Here is a 21,022-nt window from a genome sequence, read left to right on the forward strand (position 1 = left end):
CAGGAGCCTCATGCATGTAAGGAAAGCACTTTACCACTAACCTGTGTATCCAGTCCTTAAAACAATTTATAAGCACAAATATGAACTCATTCTTCCAAGTGAGTAACAATCACTTTTTAAAATGTTGAGCTGGCTAGGTGTACTGTCACACACCTTTAATCCCAGCATTCAGGAGGCAGAAACAGAAGAACTATATAACAGACATACATACATGTATACACGCATGCGCGCGTACACACACACACACACACACACACACACACACACACACACACACACACACTCTAAAATGCTGGGCCCTCTAAGAGGCAGCAGGTAACTCTTGCACACAATGCAGCCCTCAGGCCTTAGTGCGGTGGCAGTGCTGTGGAGTTGGTCAAAAGGACCCCTATCAGAGCACCTAATCCCAAGGATGACCGTCACAGTTCCAGAAACACAACCAGCTGTGACAATACCAATGCCAACTCTCACTGTACCCATCCTGGATGGTACCTGTACACCTGTACACCATGGGAGTAAAGAATGCAGCAATTTCACTTCCCAAAGGGTCTGACTTCCGGGCAGTGCAAGCATTTCCCAGGAGCTCCCTGTTCCCACAGACCCTATTCATAGCTATGTGCCAGCAGCTGCTCTTAGATTCCCACTCTCTCACCTTTGACCTTCAGAGACCTGTCTGTCCCTGTCCCTGTCTCACGGTGGTGATGAAGCACAGCCAGAAGCTCTGGCCATATGGGCAAGCTACAGGAGTGAGACAAAACCAAACCCTCAAACAACAGGCCACCCGGGCATCCATCCCTTTGCTGGGGTCATTCGCCTCCACAACAGGCAAACACTTGGATTCACAGGAACATGGAGGCTCCTTCAGGGTCCTGACTGCCAGGGCACATAGAACAACACAGAGAGGGGGGGAAGATCGACTTAGCAACTAAAGGGACGGCAAAAAGCAAGCTACCCAGGCTCCGCCAAGGCAGATAGGTGGAGGTTGAGCTGGGACCCACCTACAGGAAGTGGCTGCTAATGGCAGAGATGCCTCACCTCCCCACAAGTGGAGGTTCCTTGAGAGGGTTCACCTCAAAGCACACAGCTCTTAAAAGACATGTACACTCTGTAAGGAGAAGCAGCAGCAACCTGGGGAAGATAATTATAACTACTGTCTGCTCCAAAACTGGGGCAACTCATCAAAATTTAAAGAATTTTTATTATGCTTCTGGAGAGGAAGCTGGGATGCTGGAAGTCACTCAAAACCAACTACACTGCCAGCAAGGGATCACCAGGCCTGCGCTCCCCCATTGCTGGTTTAAGTGGAGGCCCTGCACCTCAGGGACCCCAAGAAAGCAGATGTGCCTTATGACAAGAAAGGAAAGGTGGCCTCACTCAGCAGCGATTTCTGCATCGAGGCAGTGTGCCTGAGCTAAAGCAAACTAATGGACAATGTGAAATGAGGCATGGCACCAGACGGTGAGGCTTGTTAGGGAAACCCAGCCGTCCTCCTGGCCTGGCATGCTGCATCTAAAGGTTGCATGGTTAAACACGCTTGCTTCCCTTGGTACAAAGCAGCCATGCCCCTTCACGTGCATGCACCTGCTGTATGGAAACAGCGTGTCCAGATCCAATCTGCGAGGCTCAGGAGTGAAGTGCAGCTTGGGTTAAGGGAAGGCAAATGATCTTTACTCCCCCAAGTCCAGAGACATGATCAGTTCCCGGAGCTGAGATGGCAGAGAAGGTATCTTGCCCTTAAGGGACTCATCAAAAGTGAAGGGGACAGTCCCTTCCCCAAACCCACACAGCATCATCTTTACTTCTGTGACATCCTTCAGGTGAAGCTTTCTTGGTTTACTCAAAAGCACTAAGAAGTCCAACTGTGCTTCTGCCCAACTCAGCCTCTGGCGGGGACTATAGGATGAGGGGGAAGGAAGACTGAGACAAGGCTCAAGTCATCACCACCCATGATCATGACCCTTATACAAATGCAGTGTAAGACCTGCAGCTGGAGGAGACACTGCCTGTGCTCAGCAAAAGGGCAACCTATGGCCTTGACAATCCAGACCAGCTTCACCGGCGCCAGTCACACCAGGTGAGGGAACAAAGGCTGTGACAGTTCCTGGACTCTGAAAGCTACACTGCAAAGTGATTTTACTCACACAAGCCCATACAGGCCTACATTATGTGTCATGGGCTCTTACAAACAGGCTAACAGGGAGAAAAACTTGATTGAGGTTAGGCACAGTATATAAAGTTTCTATATGAAAGATATGGAATTCCCTTTTCTTGTGGATCTGATTCCTTTAATGACAGCAGAAGTCTTTGTAAGGATAATGTCCAGTTTGAAGCTAGCGAGTGCAGGGCGTTTGATCGTTCCTGGAAGTCAAAGGCTGCTACAGAAAGGTGGCCCAGGTGATCAGTTTGTCCTGGATTTGGTGAAGACATGCAAGGCAACCAGGTTACATATGACCAGAAGAGCACACCTAGGTTGCAGGCACTCCACAAATGAGGGAGAGCACAGCTTCCTAATGGGAAACTTCCAAATGCATCTTCACCACAGCAAATGCCACAGAACAGCCTTCAGCAACCACCCCAGCGGAGATAAATACTCACGGTGCCGTGGGATATGGTCAGGAAGCCATTTTTAACGGAACACTTCCTCTTTTGCCACACCTTCCTGATCCTTAAGGAGGAGGGGGAAATCAGGAGAGTTTAGACACTAACACAGGCAGTATCAGCACACATTCCAACTCAGCGTCCAGCAGGCTAGGCACCTACCCATCACTCTTCTTATACAGGTTCCCATTCCGCTCCGTCCCGTGTTCCTTGTTCCCCTGAGGCTGATGTAAGCTGTACGCTGTACTTTGGCGAAGTTGTGAGTCCTAAAAGTTCAGTCAAGAAACTGTTTTTTAATGTATCTTGTTTAAGTCCCTGTTTAAAAAGAAATTGCACTACATAAAAAGAAACATAAGCCTAAATGTTTTATTATTACTATAAAATATCCCCCCATCATCACATACTGAGAGAGAGGAAAGAGAGAGAGAACCCCACCAAAAAATTAATAAAAGCCATCCATCAGGTTGTAGAAGGAAATGTCAAACATCAGTATTTCTAGTGCTGGCTTTGGGGGAGGTTAGTGAAAGTATTGCCTCATTCCAGCTTCTCTATCTCCCCCTAAACTATCAGCACTTCTAAATTGGCTTTAGTGGGCCACCTTGGTGGCGATGGATTTTATTCTGGACCCCAGCAATGGCTAGGAGATGCTGGACTGATGAAACCTAGGGAAAGGACGCTGGGAAAGACAACTGCCTGCAACGTGGACAAAATGGAAACCAAAGCTATTTGGCCTTTTTACCTCAGTTTCCCAGGAAAACACCCAATAAGACAGTAAATGTACAAAGGACAGATATGGTCACTTATGTAAACTTCTGGCACACAACAGCATTGGTCAAATACTCCCTTCCCAACCTGGTCGATCTCATGGTGTGTGTGAGGAGGGCGGCCCTGCTCTCAGTTGCGCCAACTCTGACCAGGAGTGTCACAGTCACAGAGCAGGCCATCCATGGGCTCAGCTGAGAGTCACACTACCCACCTGAAGACCAACTCTAGCATATGAGTCTCTGAGGGCAAGAACTAGTGAGAATTCTCCAGAACCTAGGGCAGTGCCCAGTCCTGACAGGTCCTCATCCCACACTGAACGCAGAAGGAGCAGCCACCAGTGCTGGACACGGGCAGATCTTCAGGAAGTAAGTAGGATGTGAAATGCCACGAACAGTTCACAACCAGGCAAAAGCTAAAGACCTTTCCTTTTCTGTTTACTGTGCATTCTGCCAAGCTACAGTCCATAGCCCAGAGGAAACAAGAGCTGTGACAATATCAAGGGGTTCGCTCAAGGGACAGAGCATCTGAAGCCAAAGTAAAGTGCAGAGTAGAAGCCCAGTTCTGATACCACAGCTCCATCCACAGAGCCACAGTGGAAGTCATCCAACAGACACTGAGGCCAGCCTCCCCCAGGCGGCAAGCAGCTGACCATTCTCAGGGAAACAAAGGCAGCGCGTGAACAGGGAAGGAACTAATGTATGACAAGCAACACAACCCAAACTGAACAGAGAATAAACACACCCAAAAAGTGAGGGGTCAAAGGTGCACAAGGCAGGAAGAGTCTCACTGAAGTGAAAGGGAAAGGCTGCCCAAGAACAAGAGATTCAAGGTGAGGCGGCTGTGGCCATCACACAGGGAGGAGGCACACGCTGAGACAGGAGGTAGAAGCAGCCCACTGCAGTCAGACAGGCTTCTGTTCCAAGAGGCAGCAAGCCACGTGGACTCTTCCCAGCCTGGAATATCTTTGTAATTTGTGTCTAGGGGCCAACCATAAGAAACCACCACCTAACTTAAGACCATGGCAGCTGCACTTATAAATAAATCCTTACTCTTGGGTGTCTGCTCTACTTCGAGTTAATTTAAGGTTACAACACGAGGTGGGGTTTCAGATTCACCCCACTTCTGGTGGACACTCAGCTGTCTCAAGGCCACTCTTTCCCCCCCACAGTCCCAGCAACCCCGGTGAAGATGGCTCATGGCCGAACTCAATGCTGTCTCACACACCCATGCACATTCCAACACGCCACAGGGCTGCAGTTGAGACAGCTCCGTGGTCAGTTCTGAGGTTGGGATGTGTGAGCCAACTTGGTCCTTCTGCACTTTTACATAAATTTCTGAATCAGCTTGTCGATTTCTACCAAAAGGCAGCAGAGGTTTGATGCAGAGGGCACTGAGCCGCTGGTAGGATCTGTTTGGGGAGTACTGTTGAGTGCTAATACTGCGTTATCTTCCTGTCTGCCTAGTACTGGACCCAAGAATGCCAATGTCCAGGTGCTGACTTTATACTCCTCACAGGAGGCAGCCTCTGGTCTCACACTCTCCCTAAAGGATGGCATCTTTAACTCTTAGAAATCTGGAGGAAAAATTAGCTTCCCACACTCGGAGGAATACCACCATGGAGGGGAAAGGAGAAATACTGCTTGCTTGTCTGGATAATTCTTTATGGGAGACTAAAATTAAACCCATTAAATCCACCAAAGACTAATTTGACCTGGGTATGGTACACACCTGTAATCACAGCACGGGGGCGCTAAGAGGATCAAGGATTTCAGGCCAGGCTGACCCACAGAAGGGACAGCCAGATCAATTGTGGAGAAAGGCAGCCTGAATTAGGGTCTAGTGGAGGAAATTGATGCTGGCAGGACCCATGACTAGAGAGACAAATGTCCCAAGAGTCCCAGGCCTCTAACTAGGAGGGCAGAGCTTGAGCAAGAGTGGATCAGCAAGATGGAAAGGAAAGAAGAGGCTAGCAGGGAGGACTGGCGCCTGGTGAAATGTGTCAGGTAGTGGCGGACAGCAGCAGAAATGTCCACTATGGCTCAGGCAGTAGGTGTGAGCACAGTGGGACTATGTAGCCCTGGCTGGCCTGGCATCCACTCTGTGCATCACAGAGATCCCGGGCTTCTTCCTCCAAGTGCTGGGATCACAGGATTACAGATAGGAATCAGGCCTGGGGCTCAGATACCAGTATTCACCATTCAGTTTTCACAGGTTCTCTAAGTCTGGGGTTCTTCATGACGGAAGTGATCTAACATAAGTGTCCTCTCTAGAGGGAAACAATATAACCAGGGTGCTGTGAGAAACACTGGGAGAAAGGCCAGGATCCCAAACTGAAGTACAGCCACAGGGCGGTAAAGAAAAGCAGCTGGCAGCCACCTACTGATGCATTCGGTACTGACCTAGGCTGACATTCACAGGGGGAGCAGGAAGTCACCGCTCCTGCCAAACAAGAAGGCACCGTCTGAGGGCCATGGTTGAACTTCCATGTCATTCTCTATTACACAGGCAGTTTGAATTGTCACAGTCTGCTCAAGTCCATCCGACACGTCAGCTTTCTGAGTCTCAGAGGAGAATCCAACTGAAGGGAAGCAGGGTAAAGCAGCCATGCCCAGACATTACAGGAAAAGATGGAAACACATGCAACCTGACTTTTGGCATTTGTTAATGGATTGCTACTGTGTCCATAGAATGCCCATGACTGAACATCAGCACCAAAAAGCAATCGATGCAAGAAACATCCTCACAATCAGGGGCATTAAGAACTCGGTCTGATAGGAGTCACCAGGCACAAAGCCAGGGAAAAGAAAGAAGATTCCGCAAATAGGTTAGCTAGCTCAGCCCACAGTGAAAAGCCACCAGACTTGTCATCTGCACGGTCAAGCTTTATATCTTTGCAGAACCGTCAGTAACAACTCTCTGATGAAGCCGTTAACTCAGACCTCAAATTCTGCACAGCCAGACCCATCCCAGTCTCTGTACACCAACGGCTGCCAGCCCAGCCACGCCTCCTCATTTCCCACTGCGTCATTTCTTCCTGGGTTAGAGCCTCCTCAGACCATCGACACCAGAGATCTGGAGAGCAGCCACCTCACAGCACTCCAGCTCTCAAGCCTCTCTACTCCCTACTGTGAGGACCATCATCTGAAATCACAGGCTAGCACTGTGGGGACCAGGGAAAGGTCGCCTTACTGTGGGCAGTCTCTAGCAAAGCAGCATTACGGAGAAGGCGCTAAGGGTCAGCCCTGCTGAGAAAGGGCTCAGAATGGACTAGGAGGGCTTACAGAATGACAGCAGAAGTGTACAGCAAACATGGCGATTTTCCATTTCACCCATCTTATGCAACCGAACAATATGGTCTTTTTAGGAAAACCATGTACCACAGTGAAAGAGGAGACATTGAAAGCTGAAATGAACTAGCCATTAGGCTATATGAGGAAATTATCTATGAGGGGAGCATGCGGAACTCTTCAATCTGTGAAAATACTGGGTACTTACTCTCCTAGACTTCGGTCACAAAGGTGAATGCATTTGGGAGAAAAACAACGAGATTCAGTTACAGACTAAGAACTATGCTTTGTTAAGCAGCTACTTAAATTTACTGAAAAGGAAGAGGACTTAATGCTAAATTCCCATTATATCCCTCTACTCAGAGGTTGAGACAGGAGGATCACTTGAGCCTAGAGGTTCAGGGCTAACCTCAACAATGGACTAGAGACAAAGTTACTCATTATAACACCTAAGCCATATTATTGTCACCTTGTGATGTGTGGGGACACAAAGATGCCATCACACCAAAGAAACAACAGGCAAGGACCACGGATGGCTGCCACTGCAGTGGAGCCATATGTAAACTTATCTTTTTTTAAATTTCATTTTTTTATATTTTAAGCATGAGTGATCTGCAAGTATGCCTGTGGGCCAGAAGAGGACAAGAGGTCCCATTATAGATGGTTGTGAACCAACATGTAGGTACTGGGAATTGAACTCAGGTCCTCTGGAAGAGCATACGGTGCTCTTAACCTCTGAGACATCTCTCCAGCCCCAACTCTTTTTTTTTTCCCTACTCTTTTTTTATCTTAAAAAAATTGTTTTGTTATTGTTATCAGTGTGTGTGTGATATGCATCTGTGTGTGAGAGTGGGCATTATTTATTATTATTATTATTTGTGTGACAGGCACCTGTGAGAATAGACATTATTATTATTTATTATTACTAGTGTTTATGTGATATGCACCTGTGAGAGTAGACATCATTATTATTATTGTTATTAGTTTGTGTGACAAGCACCTGTTAGAGTGGGTGGTGGTGGTGTTGTTCTTATTGTTGTTGTTATTGTTAGTGTTTGTGTGACAGGCAAGTGCCATGACAATGGTTTCCAGTTAGTTCTTTCCCTCCACTGTGGTATCTGGGTCTTGAACTCGGGCTATCGAGCTTACGCAAGAAACACTGAGCCTCTTGGTCATCCTACCAGCTCTCTTCTCATCTTTCATTTGATCTGTATGCAAAGCAACATTACATACTTCAGTCTGGCCTGAGTTCACCATGTAGCACCTTGGCCTCAGACTCCCAAGTGCTGGGATTATAAGTATGTGGCACCACGCCCAGACTAACTGCACAGAGAATGGCCTTGGGCTTTAAGGGAACTTGTTATGTCCCTGCTTCACAGACTGGGGAGAGTTCACACAGGGCAAAATTCACAAGGGGGGGGAGTTCACAGTGGGGGCAGTTCACAGTGCAGGGAGTCACACTGGGGAGAGATCACACTGGGGAGAGTTCACAATGGGGACAGATCACACTGGGGACAGATCACACTGGGGACAGATCACACTGGGGAGAGCTCACACTGGGGAGAGTTCACACTGGGGAGAGCTCACAATGGGGACAGATCACACTGGGGAGAGTTCACAATGGGGACAGATCACACTGGGGAGAGTTCACAATGGGGACAGATCACACTGGGGAGAGCTCACACTGGGGACAGATCACACTGGGGACAGATCACACTGGGGAGAGATCACACTGGGGAGAGCTCACACTGGGGAGAGTTCACACTGGGGAGAGCTCACCCTGGGGAGAGATCACACTGGGGAGAGTTCACACTGGGGAGAGTTCACACTGGGGAGAGATCACAATGGGGAGAGTTCACACACAGCAGAACAGGGAAATCACAGAGTCCAGGGACAGAACTTAGGGTATAAATGTGACAAATAGAACTACCAGAAAGTGGCAGAGCAAGAAAAGCTTCACACCTGGCCACACTCTGTGTGTGTGTGTGTGTGTGTGTGTGTGTGTGTGATATCCTCCAATCTTAAATCCCCTCACCTCTTTCTGTTCAACCTGCAATGCTGATTTCAAAATATCCCGAAGCTGTATCAGCTGCCGTCGCTCCTCATCTTGGGCCTGTTTGATCTTTGAAGAGCAATCGAAGCAGAGAAAAGCAAGACAAAGGCACACTTAGATGTAGCAGATCATGGTATTTCCACACATAAGCACATGTGAGGATGGCCTGTTCACACCACCCCTCAGCACCACGGGGCCAGTCCTCTCCACACAGCACAGTAGGCATGCACAGGGTTACAGAAACAGGGCCCTGAATGGTCACAGCACCATATGGAGGGAGGCTACTCACTGTGTGGAGATCTGTAGAAAGCGTTTCAATGGAAGGCTTGAGGCTCTCTACCGCTTTTAGCCCATCCTGGAAAAAGCTGGGGGGAAAGAACAAGCAGAGACTGGGTGTCACAGGGGTGAAGGCTGTTAGGCATGAGACTACTGGAGGGAAGGCGGCTCGGTGAGATGTGGCTCCTGGAAGAACAGAAATGTGCACAGTCCAGCAAAGCCAGAATGAAACAACAAGGTTGTAAATGAACAGAGAAGGAATCACAGTGAGCCTGAGCATTCCCCTCCCCTCACACAGAAGGAGACCTGATTTCCTAGTTACCAGACTCTCTGGACAGAGACACTGAGGACTTTGACGACATGGAGTGCAAGCAAGAGAACTCGACAGGAAACAGTTAAGTGGGAAACAGTGCAAGAAAGAAAGTGGGCAACTTTGACACACATGAATGGCCGGGCTCCATCTGCACCGAGGACTTGATGGGTTTTAAAGGTTAAACAACAAGAGGAATCTCCTAAGGCTAGGGACTCAAGGCTGTGAGGTCACTTAAGACAAAGTCGCTAGTCTTCAGCATGGCCCCAAAGCATGCTGGTCAGTCTTCACCATCAACCTGACTGGACTTAGGATCACCTAGGAGACTCACATCCAGATTTGTGTGCAAGGACATTTATTTCTAGAAATGTCTAACCAAGCAGGAAAGACCAATGTGAATGTGGGTGGCACCATCCCGTGAGCTGGGGGCCCAGAGAAAGCAAGCTGAAAGCCAGTACTGGTCTATCTGCTTTCAGACACCACATGACCAGGCACCTCATCTGTTACCTGAAACTTCCCCTCTGACAGATTCCATCTACACAGGCCAGGAGTCACAGCAAACCTCCACTCTTTTTTTTCCTCCTTTTTTATTTAAATAAGAAACAATCTTATTTTACATATAGGCTATTTTATCACAACAAGGAGCAAAGTTACTAGTGCACCGTGCTGTGAGTTATAGGAAAGGGGAAGGGAAAGTCACTGTTTTATATGCCTGACAACCAGAACTCAACCCTTCCTGGGAAACCTATAGAAGAAGTTCACCCCTAATCCCAGAACTCCTACGGTTAGAAGCAAAGTGAAGATAAGAGAATTGGCTAGAACCACACACAGTGGCAGAAACAGGAGAGAACAGGCTCCCAAAGTTGTCTCCTGACCTCAGGGTCACCCCCACAACATGCATATGTCACATACCTGTCTCAGACACAAATTCAAAAATAAATGACAAATAAAAATCTGGGAGGAGGGAAGAAAGAGACCTGGGTCTCAAGTATATATTCACCGAGGTGATTTTTCTTTTTCCCTTTTAAATTCATCAATGGCCCCATGAGACTCTTTCATAATAAGTGTGCCACAAGACAGAAGGGTTGTAAAAACCATGTAGCCTGTCACTTAACTTAGTGATCTCACACACACACACACACACACACACACACACACACACACACACAGGGCTATGGACCATGACATCAAGCTAACAGGACGTACTGAGGCCAGACTGCTAGGATGCTCTTATCTCACACTTTAGATACACATATAGTTACTGTACATTTTGGATCTAACTGGGTTTTGTTTCCCAAACACATGTTCTGGATTAGCAATTAAGGCCCTGTGTCAGTGTGATCTGTGCAGATATCTGTGGCCAGAGTTAGAGCAAACATGCTGGGTCCCCTGGCCTCTCTGGGCTCTCTAACTTGACAAGGAAATCTTGAACTGAAGGGCCACAGGAACCAGGAACTGGGCCCTACTGTTGTGAACCCAGTGCTTTAGTTTTTCCTTATGTGATGATCTCCTTGGTCACTCTAAATTATGGTAAGCTAGACAGAGCACAGAAAGGAGGAGATAAACATAGGGGACAGAGAATACAAGTATAGGAAAAGGCGGGAACATGGCGGCAAGCAAAGGCAGCGAGCGGTCCCTGGGGAGGGAACAGGTGCACAGCCCTAGGCACCTCTGCAGCTTGGCAACTCTCCCTGAGGTAGATGGAGAGAGCAAGGGTACAGTCAAGGGCTGGAGAAACTGGCTTGCTCACACACACACATTTCCTGGAGAGTACACTCTGGAGAGTGACACAGAGTTGAACTAAAAATGTAGTTTTCATCTTTGTCAAACTTACAAATCTACCTATAATGCCCCCCCCCCAACTCTTGCTCTGAGTTTCAGATTCCCATCTGCTGTGCCCTTTGTATGGAGGATGCCAGGCTGGCTCCACAGTGGCTTCAAAGCAAGAGAGCTAAGGGTTGTCTCAGTGACCTCTGTCCGTCAGTCACTGTGATACTCATAGATGTGTGTCCCCTGTAAAATTTTCCCCAAAGCCAGTTAGTATTTTTTTCCAAGCTGTAGCCAAAGGGCTTTTACCATTAGTGTTATCAAATCAGATGTTCTTTGTTTTCTTCCTATTAGACATTTTCTAGCCAGTTCAACCAGCCTCTCAAGTCTTGAAAACAGAACAATTAGATGCAATCTTTGGTTCTTTCCTGGACTTCTCACACTGTACCAAACACCTCATGCTCACACTACCATCACACCAGGACAGGTACCTCATCTATTGAGGATCTGTCCATGGCACCCACCCCTTCCTGGCATGAGAGCCAACTCCTCCACAGCTCCAGTTCCCAAGCCTCATCAAGGCAATATCCCAAGTCCTTCATGTAGTAGCTGGCCCTCATAGCTCTGAGCAGTATGTTCTCAAAGTGCAAGGCAATTCAATACACCCTTCCACATCTCAGAGTGTCATTGCCTCCTTTTAGTTACTGTTTCAAGGGCTGCCCTACTTTTATCTTCTTTTTTGCTTGTTTGTTTTTCAAGGCAGGGTTTCTCTGTGGCTTTGGAGCCTGTTCTGGAACTCGCTCTGTAGACCAGGCTGGCCTCAAACTCACGAGATCCTCCTGCCTCTGCCTCCCCAGTGCTGGGATTAAAGGTGTGCACCACCAATGCCTGACTACTTCTATCATCTATAACAGAACAACATTCTCTTTCTCTCTCCAGCAGTAGAAGTTACAACAAATTATCAGCTGCTCCAAGGATGCAAGTGCTATCTTTACACACTCACACACACACACACACACACACACACACACAAAACAACAACAACAATAACAACAGCAACAAAACATGATATAGTCTTCAAAATACTTTAAAAAAACAAATTACAAGTGTAACAATCAAAAATGAATTTAAGAAGCAAAGTTAAAGTGCATGGAAGTCATTCTAAGGATCTAGACGCCACGTGGAGGACCCTGTGGTGAGGAAGCAGCGAGGCTGGGGACCAGGGCACCTGACGAGAGTGTAAAGGACTTCATACCATGCAGGACATACGCGTGGCCTCAGGTTCCCAGGGTCTGGAAGCCAAGCCTCTCATGCTTTGTTTTACCTCCCCAGGATGAATTAAACCGTGTGAGGATACAACCCCTACAGACGCCTACAGCAGCACTGGACCAAGGAGGAAACTGGAAGATTCATATTTTTGAAGGTTACTGAGCTCGTGTCCATAAAAGGTCAAGCAATTCACTTTCCACAAGTGGCCCGTTGCTACCCAACTGATAGTTTGTGCAAAATAGAGAAGAAAAAGGAAATCTGAGAATAACTTTTTCCTAAAAATAAAAGCTCAACAAGGAAGCAACCCACTTCCTACGCAGCCTGACAACCGGGTTATGGGGCTGGAGCTGCCGATCTGCTGAGCAGGCCCTCCCTTTGGGTCTGTCAGAGGAAACCACCTTAAAAATTCTAGAAATTCCAGGTCCAATGACCCTGGGCCAGTCTTTTCCACCCGATCACAACCACAGGGAAGCATGCAGTCACCACAGCCACACAGAGAATCAATAGCCAAGCAGTCTCGGGGCCAGCACACAAGGCCCTGTTGCACATATGTGGCTGGACCACTCAGAGCACCCACCCCTCAACATAGGCATTCGTGGAGATGGCACCTGGGAGGCACACACAGAGGGCGCTGCAGAGGCAGGGAGATGAGACTTGATCCATCAGGGCTACTCGTGAGCCAACCAGACTAAGTGTCTGCCTCCTGAAGCCCGGAGCAGAAGCCAGAGGGCATTCCAGGGAAGGACATTCCAAGTGCAGCAGGGACACCAGCAGCCAGCAAAACCCATTCAGGGAGAGGTAAACAAACCGGTGTGGCAACTTGACCTCCGAAGGATTTCTCAAAAGTCCATCCCTGCTATGTCATCCCAGACTACTCTATGGCAGTCCACTGTCTGAGGCTACTCTTTCAAATGATGTATCTGTTTAACTGTATGTGTGTGTGTATGTGTGTGTACCTGAGTGTATGTATGCCCACCACATGCCTGCAGGAGCCTTCAGCCGTCAAAAGACGAGTCGGATCCCCTGGAACTGGAGTTACAGGTGGTTGTGAACTGCCATGTGGGTGCTGGGAATTGAACCTGAGTATTCTGGAAGAGGAGACAGTACTCTTAACTGCTGAGCTCCTGCCTCAAGAACACTTCTGCAAACACCCGATTCCTAAGTTCATCTCCCCAACCACATCCTTTATTTTAGAACCTTGCATAAAGCCTTACACAAACACGGGCTCCATCAAAGTCTACCGGGTGAGTGAGCAAAGATGTCATGGGTGTGTACTCATGCCAGTGGTCAGGGGCCTGTGACAGAAACAGGAACCGTGTAGAAGGTTGACCTCCATAGCAAAGTGAAGCGCCCAGAACATGAGGTTTCTCTTTCTTTCCTATAGACTTTCTAAGACCAGCAATGTATGAAAGTACTGTCTAAATATAATTCATCAAATCAATACCATTTCCCTTCTAAACAAACAAAATCAGGGGCCATATGTCAGGTTAAACAAGTTTGCCCTCTACAAAAAGGGGGAGAAAATGTATTTGAAAATTATTGTCAATTTTAAAATACTGTATCCACACTTTTATTTTTTTTATTGAGACACAATCCTCAAGCCATGATATGGCTCTTTGAAATGTACACTGCAGTAGATCTCAGAATCCTGATAGTGCTGTGTAATCAGCATCAATTAGAAGGTTTCTGTCACCTCCCAAAGCAAGGGCACACTTCCTTTTCTATGGTAACTGCTTAAGCTGCCTTCTGTCTGTAAACGTGCTTTTGTCCCTGGCTTGCCAAATACACAGAGTCATACAATGTGATCTTATGTCTCTGGTTCCCTACCCTCTACATAGTCAAGGCCCATCTGTGTTGTATTCTGGGCACTTCTTTCCTCCCATAGTCATTCATTCATTCATTGACAGGATCCCATGTAGCCCAGGCTGGTCTCTACATAGCCAAGGATGACCTTAAACTTCTGCTCCTTCTGCCTCTACCTCCTAGGAGCACCAGGGTTATGGATGTGTACCACCACACTGGTTTATATAGGACTGGAAATTAAACCCAAGACACCCCCCCCCCCCCGAATGCTAGGCAAACACTCTACAAACTCAGCTACATCCCCAACCCCAGCTCACGATAATTCTTTCTTTCTTTTCCAAGTTCTGGGAATTGAACCTGGGCCCACACACATGCAAGGCCAAAAGTGAGATACTATTTAGTTATAGTCTCTCTCTCTCTCTCTCTCTCTCTCTCTCTCTCTCTCTCTCTCTCTCTCTCTCTCTCACACACACACACACACACACACACACACACACACACACACACAGAGTAATTTCCAAGTGAGTGTTTATTTTCTCAACACAAAGATATCAATTGGTAACTGCCATCCATGGAGGAGCATTAAAAGACACCATAAAGAAGGGGCACTTACTTGCACTGGGCGTGGAAGTACTTGATCAAATTCTGAAGCAAATCCACTCCCTTTTTAACCTTGATTTCATTGACCTTCAGCAGATACTGTTGAGAAACAAGGAAGAGAGATCGCAGAAATCAGCAGCTGGGATGACATCAGGAGCTCTTGTGTAACAGGGTCACCTGTAGCCTAGGCTAGCCTTGAACTCATTATACAGTCAAGGAGTACCTTGAATTTCTGATCCCCTTGCTCCCTCCTCCCAAGTGCTGGGATACAGGTGTTAAATACCACACCTGGCTTATGCAGGGCTGGAGACGATCCCAGGGCCCTGTGCACACTAGGTGTGCATGAAGCCAACTGAGCCGCACTTGTTCAAGACTGACTCTCTCTTGGTTTCTTTAACAGCTAGCAGGCTGGGCAGGATCTGTGGTAGCCGCTGGGTGCTTTCTGCAAACGTGACTACATGGTTATGCTGGCCAGGTAATCCAATGTTTAAGGACCACACATCCTGCTAACTAGATAGTCTACCATACCCAGCCAGGACAAGCTCACTCTAGATGCATGGGAGGAGGAACGCCTGCAATGAGAAGGAAGGTCTAACTCTCTTGGAGCTTCCTATGTGTCTTCTTCGACCCAGGTCCCTGCTCATTTAGTTTGAGACAGTGTCCTCCCTGGCTGTCCTGGAACTGAGATCAATGGCATGTGCCACCACACCCAGCTTCAAGTCCCTTCATTTGTCAGCTCCACACTAACTGCTAGCTAGCATCCAGGAGCTGACATTTTGTTACCGTGTTGCTGACCCAAAGCAGTTCCCTTATATATGAGTGCCGAAAGGTGAGTTTTTAAATTAAATTGTATCAAAGCCACCTCTAACCTGGAGAATCCATGAGGGACCTCTCATCAGGAAGCCCTGACATTATAAAATGCACCTGTCCCTTCCTAAAACTATACAGAACAAGGTCTCTACAAAACCCCTTTCCCCTTGCTGTAATGCGGTGGTATGGAGAGATGGCTCAGTTAGCTCTTCGGTTAAGACCACTGGCTTTTCTCTCAGAGGACCCGGGTTCAATTCCCAGCACCCACATGCCAGCTCACAACTGCTGTAATGCCAAGATCTGACACCTTCACACAGACAAACATGCAAGCAAAACACCAATGCCCATAAAATGAAAATAAATTGTCTAAAAAAAGAAAAAAGGAATAAAGGAATCCAGAGTGAGTGCCTCTCCTGTTCAAGACAGGAAGGCCCAGAAAAACCTGCCACCCTTAGTGAACCCTGTGAGTTCCCAGCTGTCTCAGGGTGAGCCCAAGTCCAAGAACCTCCTAGGCCAACTGTGCAAGCCAGTGAGGGGACAGGAAACTGTTCTGAAACCATAACTGTAAGAACTGCCTATGTGTCCTGTTCTCCTTTCATTCTGATAGTTATTCACATTAATTGGATACCTGGCAATGGACCAAAACAATATAATCATTAATAAAATGTTTGGCAATGTATCAAGACTTAAAATGTGTACGCTCTTTGACCCGGAAATTCTGCTTACCGGAACTCACTGTAAGAGACAATCCATAAAGCATATAAAGAAGAGGAAGGAAGGTCTACAATGGCTTTTTTTTTTAAATAGTGCCCTGTTTTAGAGGTATAACAAGTACCACTGGGCTGGAGTTAACCTAACACAGGCTCCAGGGACAGACGGAGCCATTTTCTCACACACAAAGGCCTTCACGCTCCTCAGAACCTGACCTAGATAAAGACTCCTGGAGCCAGTTCCCCTCTGTCCTTCTCCAAGACACAGGCCAAGGCCACAGGAAGCAAGAGCCCTAGGTCAGGTGGTGTCTGGGAATGTGACAGCAAGGATGCTGTGGGTGCTATGGATGTCTTCTGGCTGACTCTTCATGCCTCCCTCTCTTTCGCCAACTTCCAGAGGTATAATAAGAGCTCTTAAAATCATCGAAGAAAAAGTATTCCAGCCAACTCTTGTGAGAAAGTACGGGAGGCCAGAGAGGACATTCTGAAGTTCCCTCTTCTATTTAAAAAAAGGGGATGGAGGGAGGGTTCTGTGTGTGTGTGTGTGTGTGTGTGTGTGTGTGTGTGTGTGTGTGTGTGTGTGTGTGTGTGTGTTCACATGCATGTGGTGCAGGTCCATCTGGAGGCCAGAAGAGGGTGTCAGAGCCCTTGGAGTTGGAATTGGAGCTGTGGACAGCCTGCCCTGGGTGCAGAGATCCAAACTCAGGTCCTCATGACTAAGCAGCAAGTCCCTTAACCCTAAGTCGCATCTCCTGCAGTCTCTCTCCGTAAAGATGGCTAGTGTGAGACTAACCTAAACCCGCACACCAGGGAGGAAACAAACCTTTAGCATGGAAATGCAGCCCAGCTGTCAGGAAAGCCACGGTCTCTGGGAGAAGACCACATTGGAGAGGATGTCTGTGCCTGTGGCCCAGCCTGGCCAGCTTTCCCTTCCCAGAGTCTTACCTCACACATCTGCAGTTGGAAGAATCGCCTTTCCTTCTCCATTTCCTCTGCGATTTCAGCCCCGCTTATCTCAGTACGGATCATCCCGTGCAGCTTGGCGTGCTCCTTCTTCTCCTTTTCTATTTTTGTTCTGTGTGTGAAGAAAAAGCAAGGGTAAGTCAAGAGGCAGCTCGCACAGCACTCCCCACTGGACAGACAGCCTCAGAATCATCTGCTGAGACAAACTCTCTCTACGCTCTTCAGAGCAGGTGACATCTCAACTCTAGCAGAGAGCAAACTGTGTTGTCATGGGAAAGTGTCACAGTTGGCCTTCCCTCTGCTCACTCAACAGATACCGCCTAAGCACCTGTTGGATGTGATCTGTGTCTGAAATGGAGGACCCACACAGGCCTTGCACTTCCGCCAGTCTCTCTCTAGAGACCTCCACTAGCATTCTCTGTGCCTCCTTTAGCAGAGTCACATGCTATTCTGGCTTGCATGGTGCTTTCTCACTATAGCATCACCCTGTTTATCCGTTTATCCATTCTCTTCCTTCATGTCCCTTTCCACGGTGACTTCCTGCTGAGCTACATTACCTAAATGTCATCTGTGCAGTTCAGGTATAACCCGGCCAGCTAGACACACACCGAGAACCATCACCAAGGGAAACCATGTCACAGAGTCACATGGGCCATGGAAAGCACCAGAGTCACTTCCTGCCGGGCCTTGGCTCACACATGGAGACATGGCTGGCATTTTCTTTTAAAGCTGTTTATGATTAAACAGGCTATCAGGGTTCCCGTCACAGGAGGCAGAGGGTGTGCACGTGTGTCTGTGTTTGTATGTGGAAGATACACTTCTGTCCGGGCACACAAGGTAAACCTAATACTCTGACGGTGACAAGAACATGAAAGGTAGGAGGTCATTTGGCAGGGGCATTGTCCAGTGAATTCGGGCACCTTAATGGACCTGTGACCATGGAGAACTACAGCCTCTAGACCCTTATACCATTGTGCAGTCACTTGCCATGCATCTAATTATTCAGTACAGAGCTACTGCAGAGGAACCCTGAAGACATCTAAAATCTAGTTATGCATGGCAAGGCTTCTTGAGATAGAGGAACTGTCCATGTTCGTGGATAAAGAATAACTTCTTGATGGTGGGCAAGCAAGTGGCAGCCCCAGTAAGTAGTAGTAGCAATGTGGTACTACTTGGCACAGTTAAAAGGGTAAGTGGCCAGGGGTAATGGTTGGCAGTCTCTCTGGGGTGAACAGACCTTCTAGGTCTCCCAGTTTCATTCTACTCCTTCTGAGTGTATGAGTGGGTGCCATCAGTGAAACTCCAGGCGGGATAGCAAGGCGATTTCCAGACAGAAATGTAGTATGCCCCGCAGGTGGAGTATCAAGGTGTGACACTGGATTTGTGCTTTGCGATCTTTCATTAATGGAAGAAAAACCCCAGGGTGGCATCCGCAATGACTCCTTCCTAACATCCTTCTCTTCACTGGATGCCTCCGTACGAAGTGTCTTTCCAATCAGGAATGCCTCCGGCCCCCAGGCATTTCAACACAAGGCATTTGAAGAAATTGTCCATTTCTCCCTCATTTAAATAACTGAAACCTTTAAGCAGCCCCCTCTCCCTCCCCCTCCTCAGTCACTAGCTTTTTCTAGCTGGCCTTATTCTCCCTGCCTTGGGAATGAAAAACTGATGAGAAATGTTCTATCTGCCTGTAGCTAGCCAAGAACGGACTGGCCTTCAGCAGACACCATGGCTCAGGTCTCAGGGTCAAGGAGCCCTAAGCACTACATCCTTCCCTAGCAACATAGAAACCAAGTGAAAATGAGGCAGTGGGGCTTAAAGTCCTAAAAACAAGATCCGGCATTTCAGATTAAACAAGGACCCAAAGCTAAGAGCACACTTCAAAAGACAAAACAACACCTTTGCGTGTGCAGGTGTGCCCGTGTCTGTGTGTGGACCCTGGCAGGAAGGCGTGGGTCAGAGCATAGCCTCAGGTGTCAGTCCTTGGTTTTTGCCCCGTGTGAGACAGAGGCTTGTTTGCCACTGTATAAGGGTTAACCTGGCTCTCCAGTGTCTACCTCCCATCTTACCCAGGAACACTGCAATCACAGGCCCACCACTGCAGCTGGCTTTTGACATGGGCTCTGAGGACTCAAACTCCGGCCTTCACATCTGCATAGTCAATGGTTTATCACTGAGCTGTCTACCCAGCTCTGGTTGGTTGGTTTGTTTGTTTGTTTAATGAGTCACCAGGAAGACCTAACAGGAAATACTGCTCTAGAACCACCAAGACACCAAGGAGCTTGTGGAAGAAGCCACCACCCCTGAACGCAGACAACAGACACACCTGGCATCATGTGCCATCATGCAACACAGCTTTAGGCAAATTCTTTCCTGGATTAGGTTTATTTAGACAACTCCTTCAAGCAACAAAAACCTGATTTAAAACTGAAATCTCAAATTACCTACATCTACTTAAAAATAACAATAAATAAAAACAAAGACACTCACATTTTGGTTTCATAGTCCTTCCAAGCTTTATCAAAGGGCTTTTTCAGATCCTGTAAACAGAGGGGCAGCAAGTAAGTTTATTTAATCATTAACTTGTGTGCAGGGCAAACATCTGTATCCCTAGACTGGTTCTGTACATTCACTAGGCTCTGAAAAAAGTCATGTATGGGATCTTATTTTAAAAAAAAAAATATAGTAAGAAGCTTTGAGACTAGGAGTGGGCTGGCTACCTTTTCTCATTTTAAAAAACGCATTACAGAATATACAAGCCACACCCAAAAGCAGGTTCTACAACGTGCCCATCGTCCATATTCACATCCACCTTCATCCTATTCTCCTGTTTCCCTGGGCTTCCCTTCTGCACTCAGTGTTGAGAGCTGAAGATTCAGATCTCTAATAAGGCGTGGCTAGTAATTAAAAAAAAAATTACTGAGGCTTCCAAGCCTGTCAAACGGTTCCCACACAGTTCTGTTTCCCTTCAACAACATTCTCTTTTGTGTTTGATGTTTGTGTCTCCAGTGGCCATGGAAGGTCTTTGTGAAATTGCCCTTTTGCTCCTGACAGCCAGACACATGGTGTGGATCCATGCTGTCACTAGGGGATGTGTCTTTCCTCCAAGGAAGGCAACCTCCTACCCCTTGCTTTTTGTTTGTTTGCTGTTTGTTTCCTGGTAAATCAGCTGTCCTGATTTCCCGGCCTGCTCAGGGAAAACATGTAATGTCCCTTGTCCTAACAGTTCTCTCCTTGCATGCTTTCCAAGGGACACAGCAGGAGGCCCTCAAGATGGTCCAGACAGGCTTCCAGATGTGCCTAGATGAGACCCAGCCATCACATGCACATACAAAGACCTGGGTCTCTCAAGGACATTGTCAAACATCCCTCCAGCCCTGAGACTAATAATAGTTCTTGCATTTACTAAGTACTACAAGGCCTCAGGGGTGTAAACATCCAGGCCTTTCCAGAGGGCAAGACACATAGTCGCTCATGCTTATGAGAGTTCTGTCCTTGCTAGGATCCTTTCCTAGAAGTGAAGCACAACATGGCGGCTGGGAAAGCAGATTCCACTGCCTCTCTGTGCTACAGCGGCCCCAGGGAACCCTCTGGTGTGTTAGTCTCCAACTGGCTCATCTCCTCCTTCTGTGTTCTCCCTTTACCATGCAGCACCAGCAATAGGAGAGTCCACAGGGCAAGAGGCGCAGCTTCTGCTGCATAAGGTGGCATCAAAACATCAAATGAAAGGAAACAAAGCAGACGCCATCCCTGTGGCCTCGTGTGACGGGTGGGGGTGACAGCCAATGCCGCTGTGACTCCCGTGATGTCA

General features: G+C 47.7%; 1 protein-coding gene across 1 annotated transcript in view; it reads right to left on the minus strand.

Moving 5' to 3' along the window:
- Asap2 (ArfGAP with SH3 domain, ankyrin repeat and PH domain 2) overlaps positions 1-21,022 on the minus strand; it is a 149,063-nt gene that overhangs the window by 43,187 nt on the left and 84,854 nt on the right. The window contains 7 exon segments of the mRNA XM_051205959.1: positions 2,596-2,665; positions 2,761-2,864; positions 8,686-8,772; positions 8,993-9,068; positions 14,742-14,827; positions 17,194-17,323; positions 19,702-19,751. Coding sequence (XP_051061916.1) covers positions 2,596-2,665; positions 2,761-2,864; positions 8,686-8,772; positions 8,993-9,068; positions 14,742-14,827; positions 17,194-17,323; positions 19,702-19,751 — 603 coding nt within the window.

The sequence above is a fragment of the Phodopus roborovskii genome, unplaced genomic scaffold (genome assembly GCF_943737965.1).
Source record: "Phodopus roborovskii unplaced genomic scaffold, PHOROB, whole genome shotgun sequence".
NCBI lineage: Eukaryota > Metazoa > Chordata > Mammalia > Rodentia > Cricetidae > Phodopus > Phodopus roborovskii.